At 43.4% G+C, this 17,092-nt stretch overlaps 2 protein-coding genes across 4 annotated transcripts in view; both read right to left on the minus strand.

The window, feature by feature from the left end:
- Nucleotides 1-16,157, minus strand: part of NRG1 (neuregulin 1) — a 97,877-nt gene extending 81,720 nt beyond the window's left edge. For all 3 annotated transcript variants that reach the window (XM_065656623.1, XM_065656622.1, XM_065656621.1), the window contains exon 1: nucleotides 15,530-16,157. In XM_065656623.1, coding sequence (XP_065512695.1) covers nucleotides 15,530-16,157 — 628 coding nt within the window. The remainder of the gene's footprint in view (nucleotides 1-15,529) is intronic.
- A 454-nt stretch (nucleotides 16,158-16,611) lies between these two features.
- Nucleotides 16,612-16,773, minus strand: LOC136001897 (uncharacterized). The gene has a single exon (XM_065656624.1). It carries the CDS (start codon nucleotides 16,771-16,773, stop codon nucleotides 16,612-16,614), a length of 162 nt encoding a protein of 53 aa, XP_065512696.1.
- Between the last annotated feature and the right edge of the window lie 319 nt (nucleotides 16,774-17,092).

Genomic DNA, 17,092 nt, shown 5'->3' on the forward strand with positions numbered 1-17,092 from the left:
CTGAATGCAAAACAGATGTGTTGCATGGCAGAGCATCATTTGTGCTACTGGTAGTTTGCAAGCCAAATGATTCTTCATTGTTTGGTGTCTAAGAAGTGTGCGGCATTTTGCCTCAGCCTTGCAGACCATGGCACTCCACAAGATATGCAACCTTGCCCAGTAACAGAAGGTATTGAGAAGTCTCAGAGCTGCTGTTTCCCCACCTTACAGTTAACTACTACTCTTGCATTTACCTAGAAGTACTTGGGGTGTGGGATGGATATAGGTTGTGATCTGAGAAGGTACAAAGGCCAGGAAAATATGTAAAAAGTATACAGAACGAGCACATCCTGACCCAGATAATGTAACCGGGTATGGCGTTTGCTGTTCAAGCATCACCGAGTTACCATGTGAATCCACCATTCCTCCCTCTCCAGCAATGTCCACCCTGGAAAATGGGTTAACATCAAAGGGGTGCCATGAATGAGACGTTGTGCAGCATGTGGAGGCTGGGGACAAGGGAGCATGATGCAAGGCTCTGTGCAGCACTCTCTAGGCACAGGTCATGGACCAGCAACGCTCTCTCCCTCTTGGGACACCCCTCTGAACCATGCATTTCACTTTAACTCTGTGTCAATCTCCATTCTGGCTGTGAGTAGCCCTTTGCCAGCCATGGTGTTTATAAATAGGAGTCTTATCTCTAAGGGTCTTCGAGATAAGACAGATGGAAAAGACACCGTTCCTTTTATTTGCACATCCATCCTTCAAGAGCCAAGAATCACAGTCTCATCTGGGCAACATGCTGGCTTCATACAGCTGGTAAGGTCACTTTCCTCTCTGCCCAGTGGACCACTGGAGAAGAGCATCACAGAGCAAGGGCAAAGCAGAATTTGATCTCCCAGCTCTAGAGCCATGCCAAAATCCCTTAACCTCTCCATCATCACAGATGCTGGGCCAGTGAAGGAGAGGCCCTGGACTACCAGGCCGCAGAGGGATGGTGCCTTCTGAATATTGTGTGTTGTCCCAGAAAAAGAGGTAGGATCCTTTCCTCTTGCAGCGCACAAGGACAATGCTCCTGCAGTAGGCATCACGTGCTCGGCTTTGCTTTCAGTAATTTCCTTGTAGTTTCAAAGTAGACACCTTCCAGAAGACTTGTTTCATTTTAAAGTAAGATTTAAAGTGTTCTCATGGTGCCCTCAGCATGGCTGAAACATGTTTGAATCTTCTGTAAAAGGCATTATGGCTGAGCTGAACTCAGATGTAAAGAGGATACGGCTCCCTGGGGTGCCCAGCAGCTAGTCACATGCTGAATTTGGTGCAGGAGATATGACATGGAAACCTTCATTTGACCTCCTTCCTCAGATACAAGTCTGGCAGTGACCCAATCCCATGCATTTGTGCTCTGCATCAAGCCACCTATCCATAACAAACCCGGTATTAACATTGGCATTTTCCACTCTGAAGCAATGCCATCGACCTAATCAGGAGCTTATTTCATGCAAGACACTGGGAATAAAGCAAATCTAATCTAATAAATCTTGCATTTCTAGCTAAGGTAGTACTTAGGTTGCTTTTTGCTAACAGTAGCAGCTATACAGAACTGTGTATATGTATAGTATGCCTGCTGCACAGAAATGCAAACTGGCAGGAGAAGAAAGGATTGTTCCTGGCATCATTTCCCCACCTACACAGCAGAAGGCAGAGCTGTTTCAAGCCAAGCAATTATCCTCAGTTTGTTACAGTAATGACAACAGTGAAGGACAAAGCTAAAAAGTCTTTCTGGACAGGGCTGACCAGCAAGGAGGGGCATTTCTGCCAAAGGGATTGCACTCAGACCTATGAGTCCCCGATGGGTATTCAGGGAGTGCTTATATCCCTTATTCTCCTACCTCAAGGGTCTGCCTTTTTGCCTGGTGAGCTAATGCAATCCCTGAACTGCGTACCTGTTAGATGCCTGCACCCTCCCCAAGCAGCACTATGGGGACTGCTCTCCCTCCTGGCCACAAGGCTCATACCCCGTCACTACCACAGTGATGGAGCATCAGACCCTTCACAGCTCCTCTTTCTCCCTATCGCTGCCCTACTCCATCTGGCGGAGTGTGGGCTCCTTCCCCCCTCAGCCCAAGCAGGAGAGCCATGCGGTGGCTGCCACACGGGGAGAAATCCCCTGACCAGAGACATAGGAGGTGACGGTGTGAAGGTCATCCCTGCAATCTGGCTTTGTGCAAGTCAGGGCTGCTAAATTTAGTGGGGCTCCATGAGTGGTGAGGAACCAAGGTCTGGACCCATGCTATACACGTTACTGGGAAAAAACAGCCATGGAGGCAGACAGTGTTCAAAACAGCCAGCTGATATTGCTCATTTATGCACAAAACCTAAAGCTAGCAAAAATATGGAAAGAAGTAATCAACTTCTATTAAAAAGAAACAGTAAGATGTCCAAACAAAACAAAAACAGAAACCAGAAAAAACCAAACAGGCTATGCAGCTGGCTGAGGTTCAGCCAAAGGGTGAATGACAAGTCTTTGATATTCAAAACTCTCAGCCTCTCAACTTTGGGAAATGTGACCCCTAGACTTTACCTAAATTTTGAAATGTCAATTATGTGAAACATTGCCTTTTTCTTTTTTTAATCTGAAGGAAGCCATTAGTTAACAGTCTATTACATTCAATGAAGGAATGGCAGAAAAAAACAGCCTAACTTGAAATGTCAGGATCTGATTTTGTTTACATTTTTTTCATCCATTTTTAGCAAATAAGAGAAAGGAATGTCTTTAAACAGTGAAAGCATATTGTCTTCCTATGTATTTTAAACAATATTTCTTATCACAAGCTGAAAAAAACCCCTCTGGAATTGAAGGATTCTGGAATGACTTTTGCTTTTCATTAGTATGTGCTACCCTTTACAGAGAGGACAGGTACCCCTCAGGTTATGGGACTTTATTCTTGGTGCTTCCACCTCTGTGATACTGCGTAAAACACAGAGGCCTCTGGCACTCAGATTGTGAATTCACCCAAGCAAGGCAAAATGGCATGATGTTATCATTGACCCACACTCTGTAAAATGGAGCTGGTAAGTTGTCTCTTAGTTGTCTCCCAGGCTTGCAATGGATATGAGTGAAGGCTGCTGTCAAAATGAGTGTTGAGGGGTATTTGCATTTCATGCCATGTAAACTGGGGTCCTAGGTGGTCCTGCAGCATGCTTTGCCAACGCCGGCAGCAATATTGCAACCCTTGTAGCACTAGCCCTATGGCAGTGCAGGCTAACAGTGCAAACGAAATCGTCATTACCTCTGCAGCAACATCCTTCTGTGCTTGCAGGTCCGGATAGTCCCACACGCATGCCCCTGACACTTTCAAATGAGAAGGTACTTCCCACAGCACAGCTTTGTGTGGTTCAGCTCAGCAATATCTACCCCCATCTTGAAACCCGAACAGCCTCCCCAGGATCTCAGTACTGTTCAGCATGCAACCCAAAGGGCTGGCATGCACAGTGACATTTCAATCACGGTCGCCATTTCTCCTCCAGACGGAAGCCCATTAGCCGCTAAACTAAGCTGCTTCCTGGCGCTCAGCTGAAGGAAGCACTTTGTTGGGAGTATAATCAATCTCACCACAAAATTCTGGATGGTACTCTCTCAGGTGATTAAACAGTTACATGAGAGAAAAATGACACAGTTCAAGGGTTGCTCTTAACTGAGCTAGGATATGAAAAATGAAAAGTGTCACTGTATTACTCTGACTCCCTTGTATCACCACCCCCATAAAGGAGCCATGAAGTGCAGCCCCGCCATGATGGACCTATGCATAATTCAAAACACGAGCTGCCTTCAGGAGTGGATCTCTGGGTCCGAGTCTGCCAAGCGGCACAAGCTTGCAGGCTTCACGAGCAATGAAAAGGGCAGATCACTAAAAGTGCAAGAAAATGAAGCACAGGAAAGACTGAGGTTGAAATCACACAAGGGAAGCCACAAACTGACAACTTTAAAAGCTCTGTTAGCAAGTGAACATCCCCAAAAGCTCTCATACTTTTACAGATATCTTGACATTTGTGGCCCTTCTGCTACACAGTCTTCTTATGCTTTACAAATATTCCCTGTGTGGGGGTCCCCAAAAGAATGGAACATAATGCTCCTTAAATTAGCAGAATTTAAGGCAGAATTAGTGTTAGATTTCAAATGGTTGTTCCAAGGTTTCTTCTGTTTTTACACACAAGCCCAGAGAGGTAGAGCTGCAGCTGGAATGGTAGACAACATTTCAGCAATTTAACACAAGGTGAAACAAAGGTCGGTGTAGCTGAACCACCCATTAGTTTTCAGTGAAAACTAGAGTCAGTGAGTAGGTAGAGTTGTTCCAAGTAATTATTGTAAACATGAAGAAATCTGCATCCACCCAAAGTCAACGGAAGGTGGGATTTGAATTTGCTAAAGCTTCTCTCTTGATGAGATTGCAATATGAATCAGTTACCTTGGGGTAGCAAGTTACCATGCTGCAATTGGTGACATTACTGGCTGGGACACACATTCTTCCTGAGAAGTTGGTGGAGGTCAGTTAACACCCAAAGCAAAAATTCCAGCAGTTAAACAGGCTTATTCTTAAAAATCTGTCATTAATTTCTAGCTTGAATAATATGTTTGCAGCTCACTCTCATGTGATGCACTGTTTTCTTGCAAGATCTGAACACCCCAATTTTTCTCTTATATGACCTGTGATTACACAAAAGTAATGGTCAAGACATTTGTCTGATCTTTCTGTATTGACTGACATCTTTCAGTCTTCCTCTGCAGGGGCAGTTTTACATGACATGAACAAATTTGCAAGCTGTATGTTTTAAAAACTTTGTCAGTATTTCTGCTAAGCCATAATTTTGGATTGATTATCAGGAATATTTTATCATTATGCCATCACTATTTGTAAAACAGAAGTTAACATATGGAAATTAATATAAGAGTGAAATGTAAGTTAACATCAGGCAGTAGAGCTGGTATACCCATTTGTTAAAATCAATGTGTATTAGCATCCTGAAAGTGTCACTAGCAGCCCTGAGAAGACATTACTGATAATCTGCAAAAGCAGAGCACAACCACATATTACATTGCAACTTGGGAACCTGCTAGCTATCTGTTAGGGGCAAGTCAGTTTAGATACCGAATTCTTCCTTAGATACTGGCACACTGACATGCCATGCTCACTGGGTCTCAGTCCCGTTCAGGAAGCATCAGAATATTTTTCTGTTTTCTTTGTCTTCAGCCCCATCCCCTGCCAGCTTCTGCCCAGCTAAGTGGCTTGAGGGAACTGATACTTCCTCTGATTCACAGCTAGTAAATCTGCTTCCTGGGCTTGTAGCAGTTATCTGAATATACTTACAGGACCTGTCTTTTTAATCCTTTCTCCAAATTTGGAAAAGGAAAAACTGCACACACTAAACATTCAATTAGCAACAATTAGAAAAATTACAGGCTTGCTTGAAAAGATACTTATGTGAGAGATCTCCATTAATCTCTACAGCATGGTAATGTCAAATGCTTGAAGTCAGCAAGCAACAGAGAGGCTGGCAAGCCATGTTCTTGAACCTTCACATGTTTAAAAACTAGTGTATTTGTTGGCTTTACTGGCCAGATACCATTTTACAAGGCAAAAGGAGAATTTCGAGGTATCTTTCTGTTAACTGACTTTGAAGAAAAGACTCTGCGTGCTAATGTATTTATTGGCTTTTTGATCCTGAAACACAGCCTTTCTTTGTGCACAAAGAGCATACATACACAACTGTATGTCCCAAATATTACATAGCTGAAGGAATTTGCAAAAACTGTTGCTGATAACCTTCAAAATCTTTTAATGCTTTCACTAAATCAAATCATTCAAAAAGCAGGGTGGGCTGATTAACCTCCATGAGGAGTGCAGAGAGGGCTTTTGAACAAGGTGATGGGAGGTAATTCAATGACAGCCAGTTTGCAGCATTCACTGCACAGGCAAAGCATAGTGGTTCCAGCCCTCAAGGAGGCTGGGGAAAGCAGGGTGTGAAGGGCACTTCCTTGGATCTCAGCATCAGTGAAGAGCCCATACGCAGCACAGCTAAATGGCAAGAGGCTCTGTCCTGCAGAGGTTCCCTTAGAAATGCAGCATGGCCAAATAATGGATGATTGTGTTCATAGTCCAGCCCCTCAGCAGGGAGAAAAGCTGCTTCAGGCTCTCCTGCAAGTCCTAGGCAGAGTGCAGGTACCCATGGTACTGGCAACAGATTCTTCCTGCTTTCTTCCAGTCAAGAAAGGATCAGACTTCCCCTGCTCTCCTACGCTTGGCAGATACAACCACTTCTTCCCAGCTTCCTGGTGCTTTCCTGTCTACTTAATGATGTTCCTCTCTTGCAAGTTTGAGCTCAAGCTTCTCCAAGCCCCTATATCTACACAGCAGGAAGCTTTTTGTCATCCCTCTTATCCTGTGCTCCTTAATTCCTAACACTCTAACAACACACTCACTAGTTTGTTCCCTGACCAGCTCAGACTAGATACAGAGATGATGGTTCTTCCATTCCTCTGCAGTTGTCTCTGTCACCCTGATACACTTCATTTCCCTTGCTAAGGCGGTATTACCTTCACACTGCTAACTCGTCCTGCTGAGCACACCAACAACCCAAGAAAAGCTATCTTGAAAATATAAAAATGTCTTCAAAATCCCAGCTATCTTGAAATTATTAGCTATTGCAACTTTCTTGATATGATACTGTTTCTTAATCTGCATGTTCCGTAATGATAAAGGATGTTTAGGCATCATGCAACCCTACCAGGTTGAGTCCATGCAGCAGACCCACTGTAGGACACAAATGCAAGAGAATTCATAACATAAGCAAAGCGTCTTTAAGCCTGGTAGACAGAGCGATGCACAAACATCAAAATCCTTCCCTCCCACAAATCCGTGCTTTGGGGCTGTTTCCATTTTCTGAAGAAAGAATCAAATGTTGGAGGAGCTGAGACAATGAACTGAAGGAAGGGCAAACCAATGCAGTGGTCCTTTGGCCAACAATGGGAGAAGTGTCAGCAGGGCACAGAGGGGGAAATCTTTGAAAGTGTGAGCAGAAATTAAGCGAATAGGGGAGCCTGCACAGTTAAAACCATTGAGCCAGCCACCTGTTCCCCCAAGAAGTTTTGCTGAGGTCATCCTTCAGAGCAGGACAGAACCAGCTAGGAAATGAGGTAGCTGAAACTCCTTTTAAAATGCACACAGGACTGCCAAGGATGGGCAATATATGTCTTTTCTTCCCTTGACTGACTCTTAGGATTGTAGTTCCACCCTAGTAACAAAGAGCATGCAATCTTGTGGGTCAAGAAGCAGGACAATGAGGGCCCTTGCATGTGTGAGACATGGGTCTTCTGCTCTGACTGGACATTATTAATGATTTGCTGCTTGAAATATTAAACAGACACTGGTGCTACCTCATGCATTTTGGGTGCTTCTGAACAGTGACCAAGACACTGAACAGATTTTGTTGTCATTCATTGGGATTTTAGACTAGCCCATGTTTAAGTATCATGCTAAAATTATATCTCTATTTATCTGAAAACTAAGCAAGCATGAAAGGGGATGAAATAATTCAAGGACTGAAAACAATTCCCTCCATGGGGAGAATTATGGAGCTTAGCCTGGCTGTCCTGTCTAAAAGGCTTATCCAAAGCTGAGATGATTACAGTGTATATGCACCTTTGTGGTATATGGCACGGAAGAGCTTTTTAATCTAGAAGAGAATGGTGTAAATGAATGAATGACCAGAATATAAACACATATTTTCAAAGTCAAAGTAGGTTTTTCTGTTTAAAAGCATAGCTAGAATAGGGAAAAGACAGGTATTTTTCTCACTGTCAGTCTTCACAGCACAACTGGTGGGGGTCTGGAAGAAACCTTCGTCAAGAAGATACTCTGTCATGTAGGTCATGGACCAAAGCATCCCAATGCTCTGCTAGGACTTAAAGGGCTACAGACCTGAGAACCTTTATGCCAGTGAAAATTAAGGTGATTTTGTTCAAGCTGAAAACTAAATTAATTATCTAGATTAATTCAGTATAGTGAAAAACATAAGTTTCTCTTCTCAAGACCCAGTTCCAGCAGCTTTCCACTGACTTTCATATTAGAAGACTAAAGTTATCTTTTATAAGTTCAGAGTCTTTTCTTGTTCTTCATAAGACTTTTGAATGAGCATGATAGTCTTTTTTTTAATCCTTTGATCTGTCTAATCACATGAATTAATTGACTGTTAAAAATTGTAAAATTCAAATCTCTTTCAGGTGTTTCATAGAAATACTGAACTATGTCACAAATCATGCTTAAGATCATAGCTTCATATACTTCCCCAAGTGCCATGTGGCTACCAACCCAGTACTGATTTCCTTTCATCTCAAAGACTGAAGCGATACTCAGTGCCAAAATAAAAAGATGTCTCACTTATGAGAATGCACTGCCAGCAAGTTCCAGGATGAAGCATAGATACAAAAAAGAAAAAGTGGAGGAAGGGGTAGTGAAAGTATATGTGAAAAAGCTGAGTATACTCTGTGAGAAAACATATATTAAAATAAGGCTTTCATTTAAAAAAATACAGAAGCAAAGGTAGAAGATGAATGTCACAATATTACTAATCTTGTCCATAGCTGGATGGACCTTGCCACTGGTTTAGCTTAGAGCAGCCCTGAGTGGTGGCCAGACATATCTCACTGGATTTGTTCCTCCCCATTTTCCCTGGCTAAAACCTTTCCTTTTTTCTCAGTGACTAAGACTATACTGAGCATGGCAGGGCAAGGATGAGAGGCAGGGTGAGACAGGATGGGACAGGACAGGCTGTAAATAAGCAGACATTACGTTGCCCCAAAATAATGCATAGGTACTTCTCCCTTGCAGCTTTCAAGAGCTCTCTAATTGACAAGTAACGGTCATGTTTGGGTTCTTAAGTTTAATGTGTACCTCCTACTGAGTCTGGTAATTCATATAACATTTTAACGTGAAAGATAAAGATGTGATTCACGGTGCTCACTCTCCAGGAAACTGCAGTATAAACAGGAGAGGCAACTAGTGTGCCTACTGTAAAGCAATCCACAAAAAGGCAGTGCCTGCTCCTCTCTGTGGTCTGCCTGGGGAGCAAGAGGGCAGAAGCCTTTAGCAGGAGATACTCTGAAAACACGTAGTCATCTCCAAAGTTACCTACCATGACTGAGTCCTTCCTTGATTTCATGTGGCCTGAACACGACCTGGAGCACAAAGACTTTGCTTAGCTTAGCACCTTGTATCAAAAAAAGACATCTTTGGGTCCAAACAGATCTGAATTCCTTGAAGAAAGCAATTATCTTCCTTCAGTCAGAGAAAGCCTAACACTGGTCCATCCTAGGTGAAGCAGGTTTTTTCTTTTCAGAAGTCTTTCAGCACCTGCCGTGGCATCTTCTAGGGTTGTCTCCCCTTCCCTGACAGAGAGCCAGAGCAGTCTCTGCCCAGGTACTGTCTGCATTAGATTGGCATCGCATATGCTCTCCCTGAACCAACTGCCTCATTGCATTGTTATTGATTCTGAGTTGGATTTCTGCAGCAAATCTATTGCATTTCCATTAGCAAGCCTGCAAATGATGAAAACACTCATTTACATCATTCCAGTTCTGCATCACAATTAGCCTGCTACTTAGCCTCCTGCAAGCCAAATTCTGCCTTGTTGTTCAATGCTGAGAAAGTTCTCTAAGGTTTCTCTGCACCCAAAAGTTAGGCACTGCAAATCTGAGGTAGGCTGCTGTGTGTGTTTACTTGCAGTGCATGAACAGGAAATAAACCATTTCACTTGAAAGTATAATAGATACTGGAGAATGATAATTTCTGTCTGCTGCAGTAGAAATCCAAACCCTGTGTTTTGTTATGACACTAATTTTTTATCAGTTTTGCTTAGAAACTTATGTTGCAGTACATGTCATTTTTAATGAAGAAACAATATTCATATATTCCACATACCTATTGTATTTTCTATATTCATATATGCATAAGTATATAAGTGAAGAGGGGAAGACCATGCAGAAATTCCATGTAGTATGGATACCTAACTTACTCTCAGCGAAGTTTGCAAAATAAAATGAAGCTTTTAAAAAGAAATACTGAAAAATTCAGAGTGTTATTAAGAGAAAATACTCCAGGAAATACTGTTTTTTCTCCATCATGTTCTGCGCGTGATGCATGGTGCACAGAAAGAAAAAAACACACCCATGAGGTAGTTTTGAAAACCATGAATTGATGGTCCTTGTCCAAGACAGAGAAATGCAAGATTGATCAGTTCAGTCCTCTGCATGTTAAATAGAAGAACTGCTTCTATGCAAGCAATGGGTGTTAAAAAGGAGGATGGTAGAGATACAAAAAGAAACAAAACAATACCTTTGTCTGAACAAACTGTGTGCTTATTGAGAGCATTTTAAAGACAGTGTGACTAACAGGGCTGCGAGAGGAAGTCTCAGTTACCCCTTTAGAAGGCTTAATGGACATGATCTCCCTAAAAACTGCAGTTTATTGTGCATCTCACCCCATCAGTCCCAATCCCAATTTACTCTGAGTGTTCCTGCTACAAGTATATACATCTGTAAGCCACCATGAAGTACGGGAATGCAGAGAAAGAAGTGTTTCAGGGAAATACAGACTGACTCGCTCAGTACAGTGGCATTTGCTTTACTGCTGCTTGCTAATGGAGGCCCATGTGTCTCAAGGGCTTAATGAGGTCAGCATCTCTTTATTATGCTCTTGAGTTTGGCTCAGAACTTCTTTAGTATCTTAACTGTGATTAATTATAACTTCTCTGTGAGAAGACATTGTTAATTCACACAACATGTCAAAGAAAAGTCATGGCTTTCAAGATGAGTCTTCGGATTGTGTAGCAGACATTTAACTCAGAAACTGAATTGCAAGATTAGTCTCCCTATACACTCATTGGAGAAAGAGAGTTACTCCTGCCAGACTCACGCTGTGAATTGCCTGCTGAAGGTCTTTCCCTCTACCCTGAAGAGGAAGCTGAAGGCCACCTAGCTTCCTAATGTAGGCACCTAAGTCAGGTGTCTCAAGCTAATCAACATCAATACTGTATCAGAAATGGAGCAACATCTGCTTTAAGGTGCTCTCCTCCTGCATTTTCATTTGGGGAAAAAGCAATCTCCCTTGTGGTGCTGCCCTGCATAGTAACAGTGAACATAGAAAAGGCTTTTATATAGCTTGTGCTGTATCATTTGCTCTCCCCTCTTGTCAGTATAGTCCCCTGCGGTTCTCCAAGACATCCCTGACCTTGGCACTTCCAAAGGCTGCCAGGCATGGACTCAGCCCTGTGGTGTTCTGATAGAGATTTGAACTGCAGAGCAAGGGTCAGAATTAGACTGTTTCAAGAAAATGAACAAACACAGTGTGAAGCTGCTGTGAACCCTTACTGTCCATAAATCAAAGCCTTCAGCTGGGCTGCAGCACCTATAACTAGGGGGAAAGTCTCCCTCCAACTTGCCAGAGTTCACAAATCATCGTGTGTAGGAGAAAGGACATCAAATACAGAGCTGGAAAAGAACAAGCAGAGGTGAAAGAGGCAGAGAAAAATTACAAGGAATATTGACAGTATGATACCAAAACAAGGGGCTGGCTAGCTTTTTTTCATTTTTTTCCCATCCTTAGCTCTGACGATGCAAGGAATTGAGCCACTATGCCTGGATAACTTTGGAGAGGAGCTGAGACCATATCCTAAGTAAACACCCCCTACCATCCCTTAGAGGCCCTCTTTGAATGCTTTTTCCACCAAGGATGAGAAAGCAGCAGCCTTTGCTGATGTTGGCCCAGCACACCTGAAGTGGCAGGAGAAATCAGAGACACAAGAAGGGAGCAGTTCCAGTCAGGATGGCTGACAGCAGTGCATGGCCCTTCTCTGCTTTGCCATATTTTCCAGGCAAGGGTCAGCACCGGTGAGGTAGGAGGGAGCCCTACCTGTCCCTGAGGGGCATGCACAGGTTGCATCCTCTGGATCTTGCTCTCTGCTGGGCCTTTTGCGCTGCTCACAGGGAAACCCATTCCAGCAAATTCCTTGTGCTGTGGTCTATCTCCTGCCCTGCCTCTTCTGTGCCCTATGGCACCTCACCAAGTCAGGAGAGCTGTGATTCCAAAATCAAGGGCTCAGTTGGGCACCTCCACTTCCAGGCAGAGCCAGAACACAGGAGTACTGCATCCTTTGGCAGAGCTGTCACCCCAGAAAGGCAATGCCACACAGACCTTGGCAGGTGGTTGTGGGGGAAATCTGCTTTAACTGAAAGAGAAGGCAGTAGGAAGACCTGTAAAGAGGGGAGTGGTTGGTTTGCAGATACATTGATGCAGTTATAACAGAAACACAGTTTTGACAGTACTACAGAGCCATGTCTATTACTAGCCTGGGAAAAAATGGAATTGTATTTAAAGATGATGGTGCAGAAAGAAGTAAAATTTTGCTCCCCAACTGCACTTTTAGAATCTGCATGCCTTCTCAGAGGGAGGGAGATTGTAGGTTAGTGTGTAATATATCCTTCTTGTAATGAAATCTTCCTTGGCATAATTATGCTAAGATTGACATGCTCCCTAAATATGGGAATGCTTTAAAACATTCACCTTTCCTTTCTGTTTCAGCAGAACAGAAATGATAATACAATATAAAACATAAACCAAGCAGAAAGGAAGATATTATTTCTGTGCTGATACAGGGCAAAGTATAATAATAGGAGCAAGATCAGTCTTGAATCTAATGCACCAGACACAATTACAAGGATTGTCTCTCTTCTGCTTTCTCTCCCAGGCTCCAGGAGAAAGAAGAATCAATTAGCTCTCTGCAGACTATGACCTTGAAGCATACAGCTTTAAGGGGAATATGCTGAGTAAGACAGAAAAGAGATGAGAAGAAGAGAAAACGATTTAGAAACTCATGGAAGGGCTTGATTCAGAAACAATACATCAACCACAGAATATGAGATATGTAAGTTCTTTTTTATTTCTACATTGGAAAAAAAAATCAGCACAAAAGGGGCTTTCTGGGAACAAGTTACCTCACTTTGCCTGAAATGGAAAAAAAGACGTTGAGAGGCAAAAGAAGGGACAATCCAATCTGCAGATGCTACTTTCTAAGCCATCTCTCTGAGAATTTTATAGCTGTCAAAGGCATTCATAAAAAAAGTAATCGCTGATGCAATCTGTCAACCTCTCCAACAAATCTTGCTCTACATAAAACACAATGATGTGTTTGAAATGTAGCTGTTTCAAAAACCTCAAGACAGTGCTTTTAGAGCTGTCCAAAAAGTTGTTTTCGTGCCTCTTTGAATTTTTCAGTAGATATTCTGCAGTGGACTTTTCCAGCTGTATTTTCTTATTTCTCTTCGCTGGGAATTGCAGCCCCCTTCCCATAGTCAGAATTACATGCCACAGTTGAGTAAGTAGTGTCCACACAACCTTGTCCCTCAGAGCAATCCAAACTTGACCTGTTGCCAGTTCTCCCTCTCCTTTCAGTCTAGAAGTCTATGATGCCTGAAATACATTTCTCTTAAGAAAATTAAGGCATCAGTAAAAAACCAAAACCAAACACAAACAAACACAACCAAAACAAAACAAACAAACAAGCAAAAAACCTCAACCTAATCAACTAATTTCTGGAGAACCATTTTTTTCCCCAGATGTGAGCAGATCTGTGTGCAGATAATGGCTTTTTGTCAGTGACTGCTCTAAATAATCTCTTTCCTCCCTCCCTCTTAATTTACTTCAGAGATGAAGTTAGCATGTCATTGATAAAGTCTTGCCTCACATGTGGAAATTCAAAGGGAGGAAGGTTGTCCTGACCATAACTAGCTTTTGGTTTCTTGTCCCTCTTGCATGACAGAGGCCATTTTGTCAGGATGGTGGTCTCTGGTCACTTTAGGAAGTAAAAAGTCCTGTCGTATCTTCAATGTCACAATATTTGCACTACAAAAAAAGATTTTCTGCATCAGCTATTAAAAAAATATCACTTAGTATAGTTCCGTATAACTACAAAGGTGGTTAATTGTCCCAATAATTCAAGTAATGTCTTACCTACCACAGACAAAACTCCCTGTCATTTAACCGCACAGCAATATTTCCCTATTAGGCTGCTTCCATCAGACAGATTGTTTTAATCCAAGAGCTGGTTGTCACCCATTATCTAAGCAAAAGGCAAGCAGGGCTTCTACAGGAATACTTAAAATTTTCTTTCAGTGATTCTGGAATTGCTGTTCAAGACTGACTCTCAGCTGAAAGGACCTCCACTGAAATCACTGTAGTTATGTTCATTTTCACCAGCAAGATGGTTGGCTCCAAGTGCTATATCTAAACCAATTGTGACATATCTATTCTGCGTCTAGTTCTGGTGGGGCTGAACTCAGTAGTGAGCTTCTGGTGACTTCAGGGCTCCAGGGTGAAATCTAGTATGTACCACCTAAAAAGTGGCCATCCTGCAGCATTACAGGGAATGCGTGACAGAGAATAAATGAGATGGGGTCCTGAAAGGCAATTTGCAAGGAACATTGTTGCTCATTCTGATCACTGCAGCTTTCCAAAGGAAACCTCAGCCCTGTGGTTTTGGCACAACAGCACGCTACCTTCTCTTTTACTAAAGTTGCATAATTTTACACAGCTCAGGAATTGCTGACTTGATCTGCTCCGGAATTGATGGGTTAAAATGATGAATGTCAAAGAAATTACACCTCAGCAATGCGGTATTTTGATGCTTTACGATCTCTACTGGGAAAATAATCCAGGTAACCCTGGATAGTTTTTGCTTTAAGGATGAGCAAAGGACTAATTTGGAAAATGAACCCTCCAGCATTGGCAAGAATGCTTTCCTGAAATGCCCCACAAAAGTAAATGAGGCAATGTCTGAGAAACAGGTTCAATAAGAATCAGCTCCTAGAGGAAGGGAAAGACACAGAGAAATGTGCACTATGCTCCTAAGAGAAAGGGAAAGATAATAAGCTAACTACTAAATTAATAATTCCCAGTCTCTAACTGCTTCAAATATGCTGTCACTCTTTCCCACTGTTCTCCCTGAATGTTTCAGGAGGATGACAGGGATGTTTGCCAGCAACAGACTTCAGGAAGGAGGTAGCAGAAGTGCTCTGCAGGCAACGCAAAGAAAATGAACACACATGGATGATCCAGCACAGGACACAAATCAAATATCTAAGAAAAACATGCTGTTAGACCATGTGGAATAGCTGTCAGATAAACCCTTGAAGTAAATCACACACATTCCTACAGGTACATGCAGAGAAAAGGGTGGTACTGGTGCTTTATAAAAGTCACAAATGAAGATCTCTTCATTGCCACGCACACCTTAGAACATAAGTTCAGAGCCTCTAGGTGCTCTTCTCAGAAAGTAACCCATGCTATACCAATTTCAGCACATTTAAGCTTTGCATACCAATCACATGTCCTCCTTGAGGACAGCTGCAGAACAGGTAAGTCCTTTTCCTTTTTTTTGTTTTTGGTTTTGGTTTTTGTGTGTGTGTGTGTAAAGAAGAACAAAGAAACACATAACTACTTACAAAGTTTTGGAGCAGTTTGGAGATTGTTTTCTGTTGCTTGTGTCTGAGACGCTGTGGTAGGCTCCACGGCAGATGGTGACAACGAAGGTGTGGCAGAGGACAACAACCCAGCATCTGGGATGCGGTTATACAGAGAAGGCTGGAGGAACGGTTTGGAGGGCACGAGCGAGCTGTCACTTTGCATTGTCACTTCAGCCTTGCTGTTGGGGCTAGGTACGGGGAAGGGTGAGGCATACACCTCCGAAGGCACCCAGGCAGACAGGGCTGTAGGTTCCACAGCGCTCTTTGGGTCTTGTCCTATCCTCCCAGGATCAAGGTGGGTAGGAGAGTCATACTCAAAAATCTTGTCCACAAAGACCCACTTGAGGCCAGCAATGCAGAGGCAAAGGCTGAGCAGGCAAGCCAGGATAGGGGCGATGCAGATCTTTTCAGAGTTGAGGCAGCCCTTCAGTCGCTCTGCCTCCAGGCATACACAGCAGGTTGCGGCAAGGCCTGCTATCCCCTGGGCCCTCCTGTCCTCTCTTTGGGTCCCCAGCATGTTCTCCTCAGCTGGGAGCCCGTTGAGGGACACATCAGGGCTCAGCTGAGCTGAGGGACTGGGGAAAGTGTCAGCAGCTACTTCAGACATGTTTAAGCATCAGGTCTCAGACAGTTCACTTCCAAAAGGCCTTAACTCTATCACAGTCCATTAGTGTGAGACACAGACAAAAAGAGATGGTAGTAATAGTCACAGTGCTCTGCAAAAATCACAGAGTGGGAGTCAACAAAAGGTCCGAGCTCAGCAACATCATCCAAAATGGGAGAGGAGTAACGCAGAGGAGAAATGAGACCCCCCGCCTTGTCCCCCCTGCCTGTGAGCCCTCTGTTACTCTCTCTGCCCCTCTGAAGCAAGAATAGCTTCGCAATTACTGAACTCCTGTTTGCTGACCACTTTTATAATTCCTTGAATGCCTCTCAAGCAATTCTAGCTCTTCTGCAGGAGGGAAGACACATGCCCTCAAAAGAAAGCGCAACAAAACAAAACAGGGAGAAGAAGGGTGATGAAAGAAAGAAAACCACAAACACCAAACAAATTGACCGGATTAAGTGAACCAATAGCCCAGAGCGAAAGGCAAGACTCTCACCTTGAGCATCTGAGGCTGGTATCTGCTTAGACGAGGAAAACAACTGTCATGCGGTAGAAGGAGCAAAAGCAAGATCTGTAACAACAGCGGCAGCGGCAGAAGTGACAGTAGCAGCAGCATCCTGTCGTGTTACAGCAGCGGCTGAAAGAGGCTGAATCATTACAGAGCAGCAGGTGCTCGCTGTCTGAGCATCACTGCAAACAATATCATTACACAGAGGTTTGAAAGGAAGAGCGATGCCAAGACGGTGGTAACTCCCTTTCTCTCCCCTCCCTCTTTGTCCTTCTTGAGCGCTCATTCACTTTCCTCCTTCTCCCCCCGCCCCGCTTCCCCAGCCCCCTCGCAGCCTTTTTCCCTGATGTACAGACTCACTCCTTCCTTCCCTACCCCATCCCCCGCCCTCTGCAGGGCTGGTCTGAGGGAAATCAGCACACCCAGC

The sequence above is a fragment of the Caloenas nicobarica genome, chromosome Z (assembly GCF_036013445.1).
Source record: "Caloenas nicobarica isolate bCalNic1 chromosome Z, bCalNic1.hap1, whole genome shotgun sequence".
In the NCBI taxonomy this organism is placed as follows: Eukaryota; Metazoa; Chordata; class Aves; order Columbiformes; family Columbidae; genus Caloenas; species Caloenas nicobarica.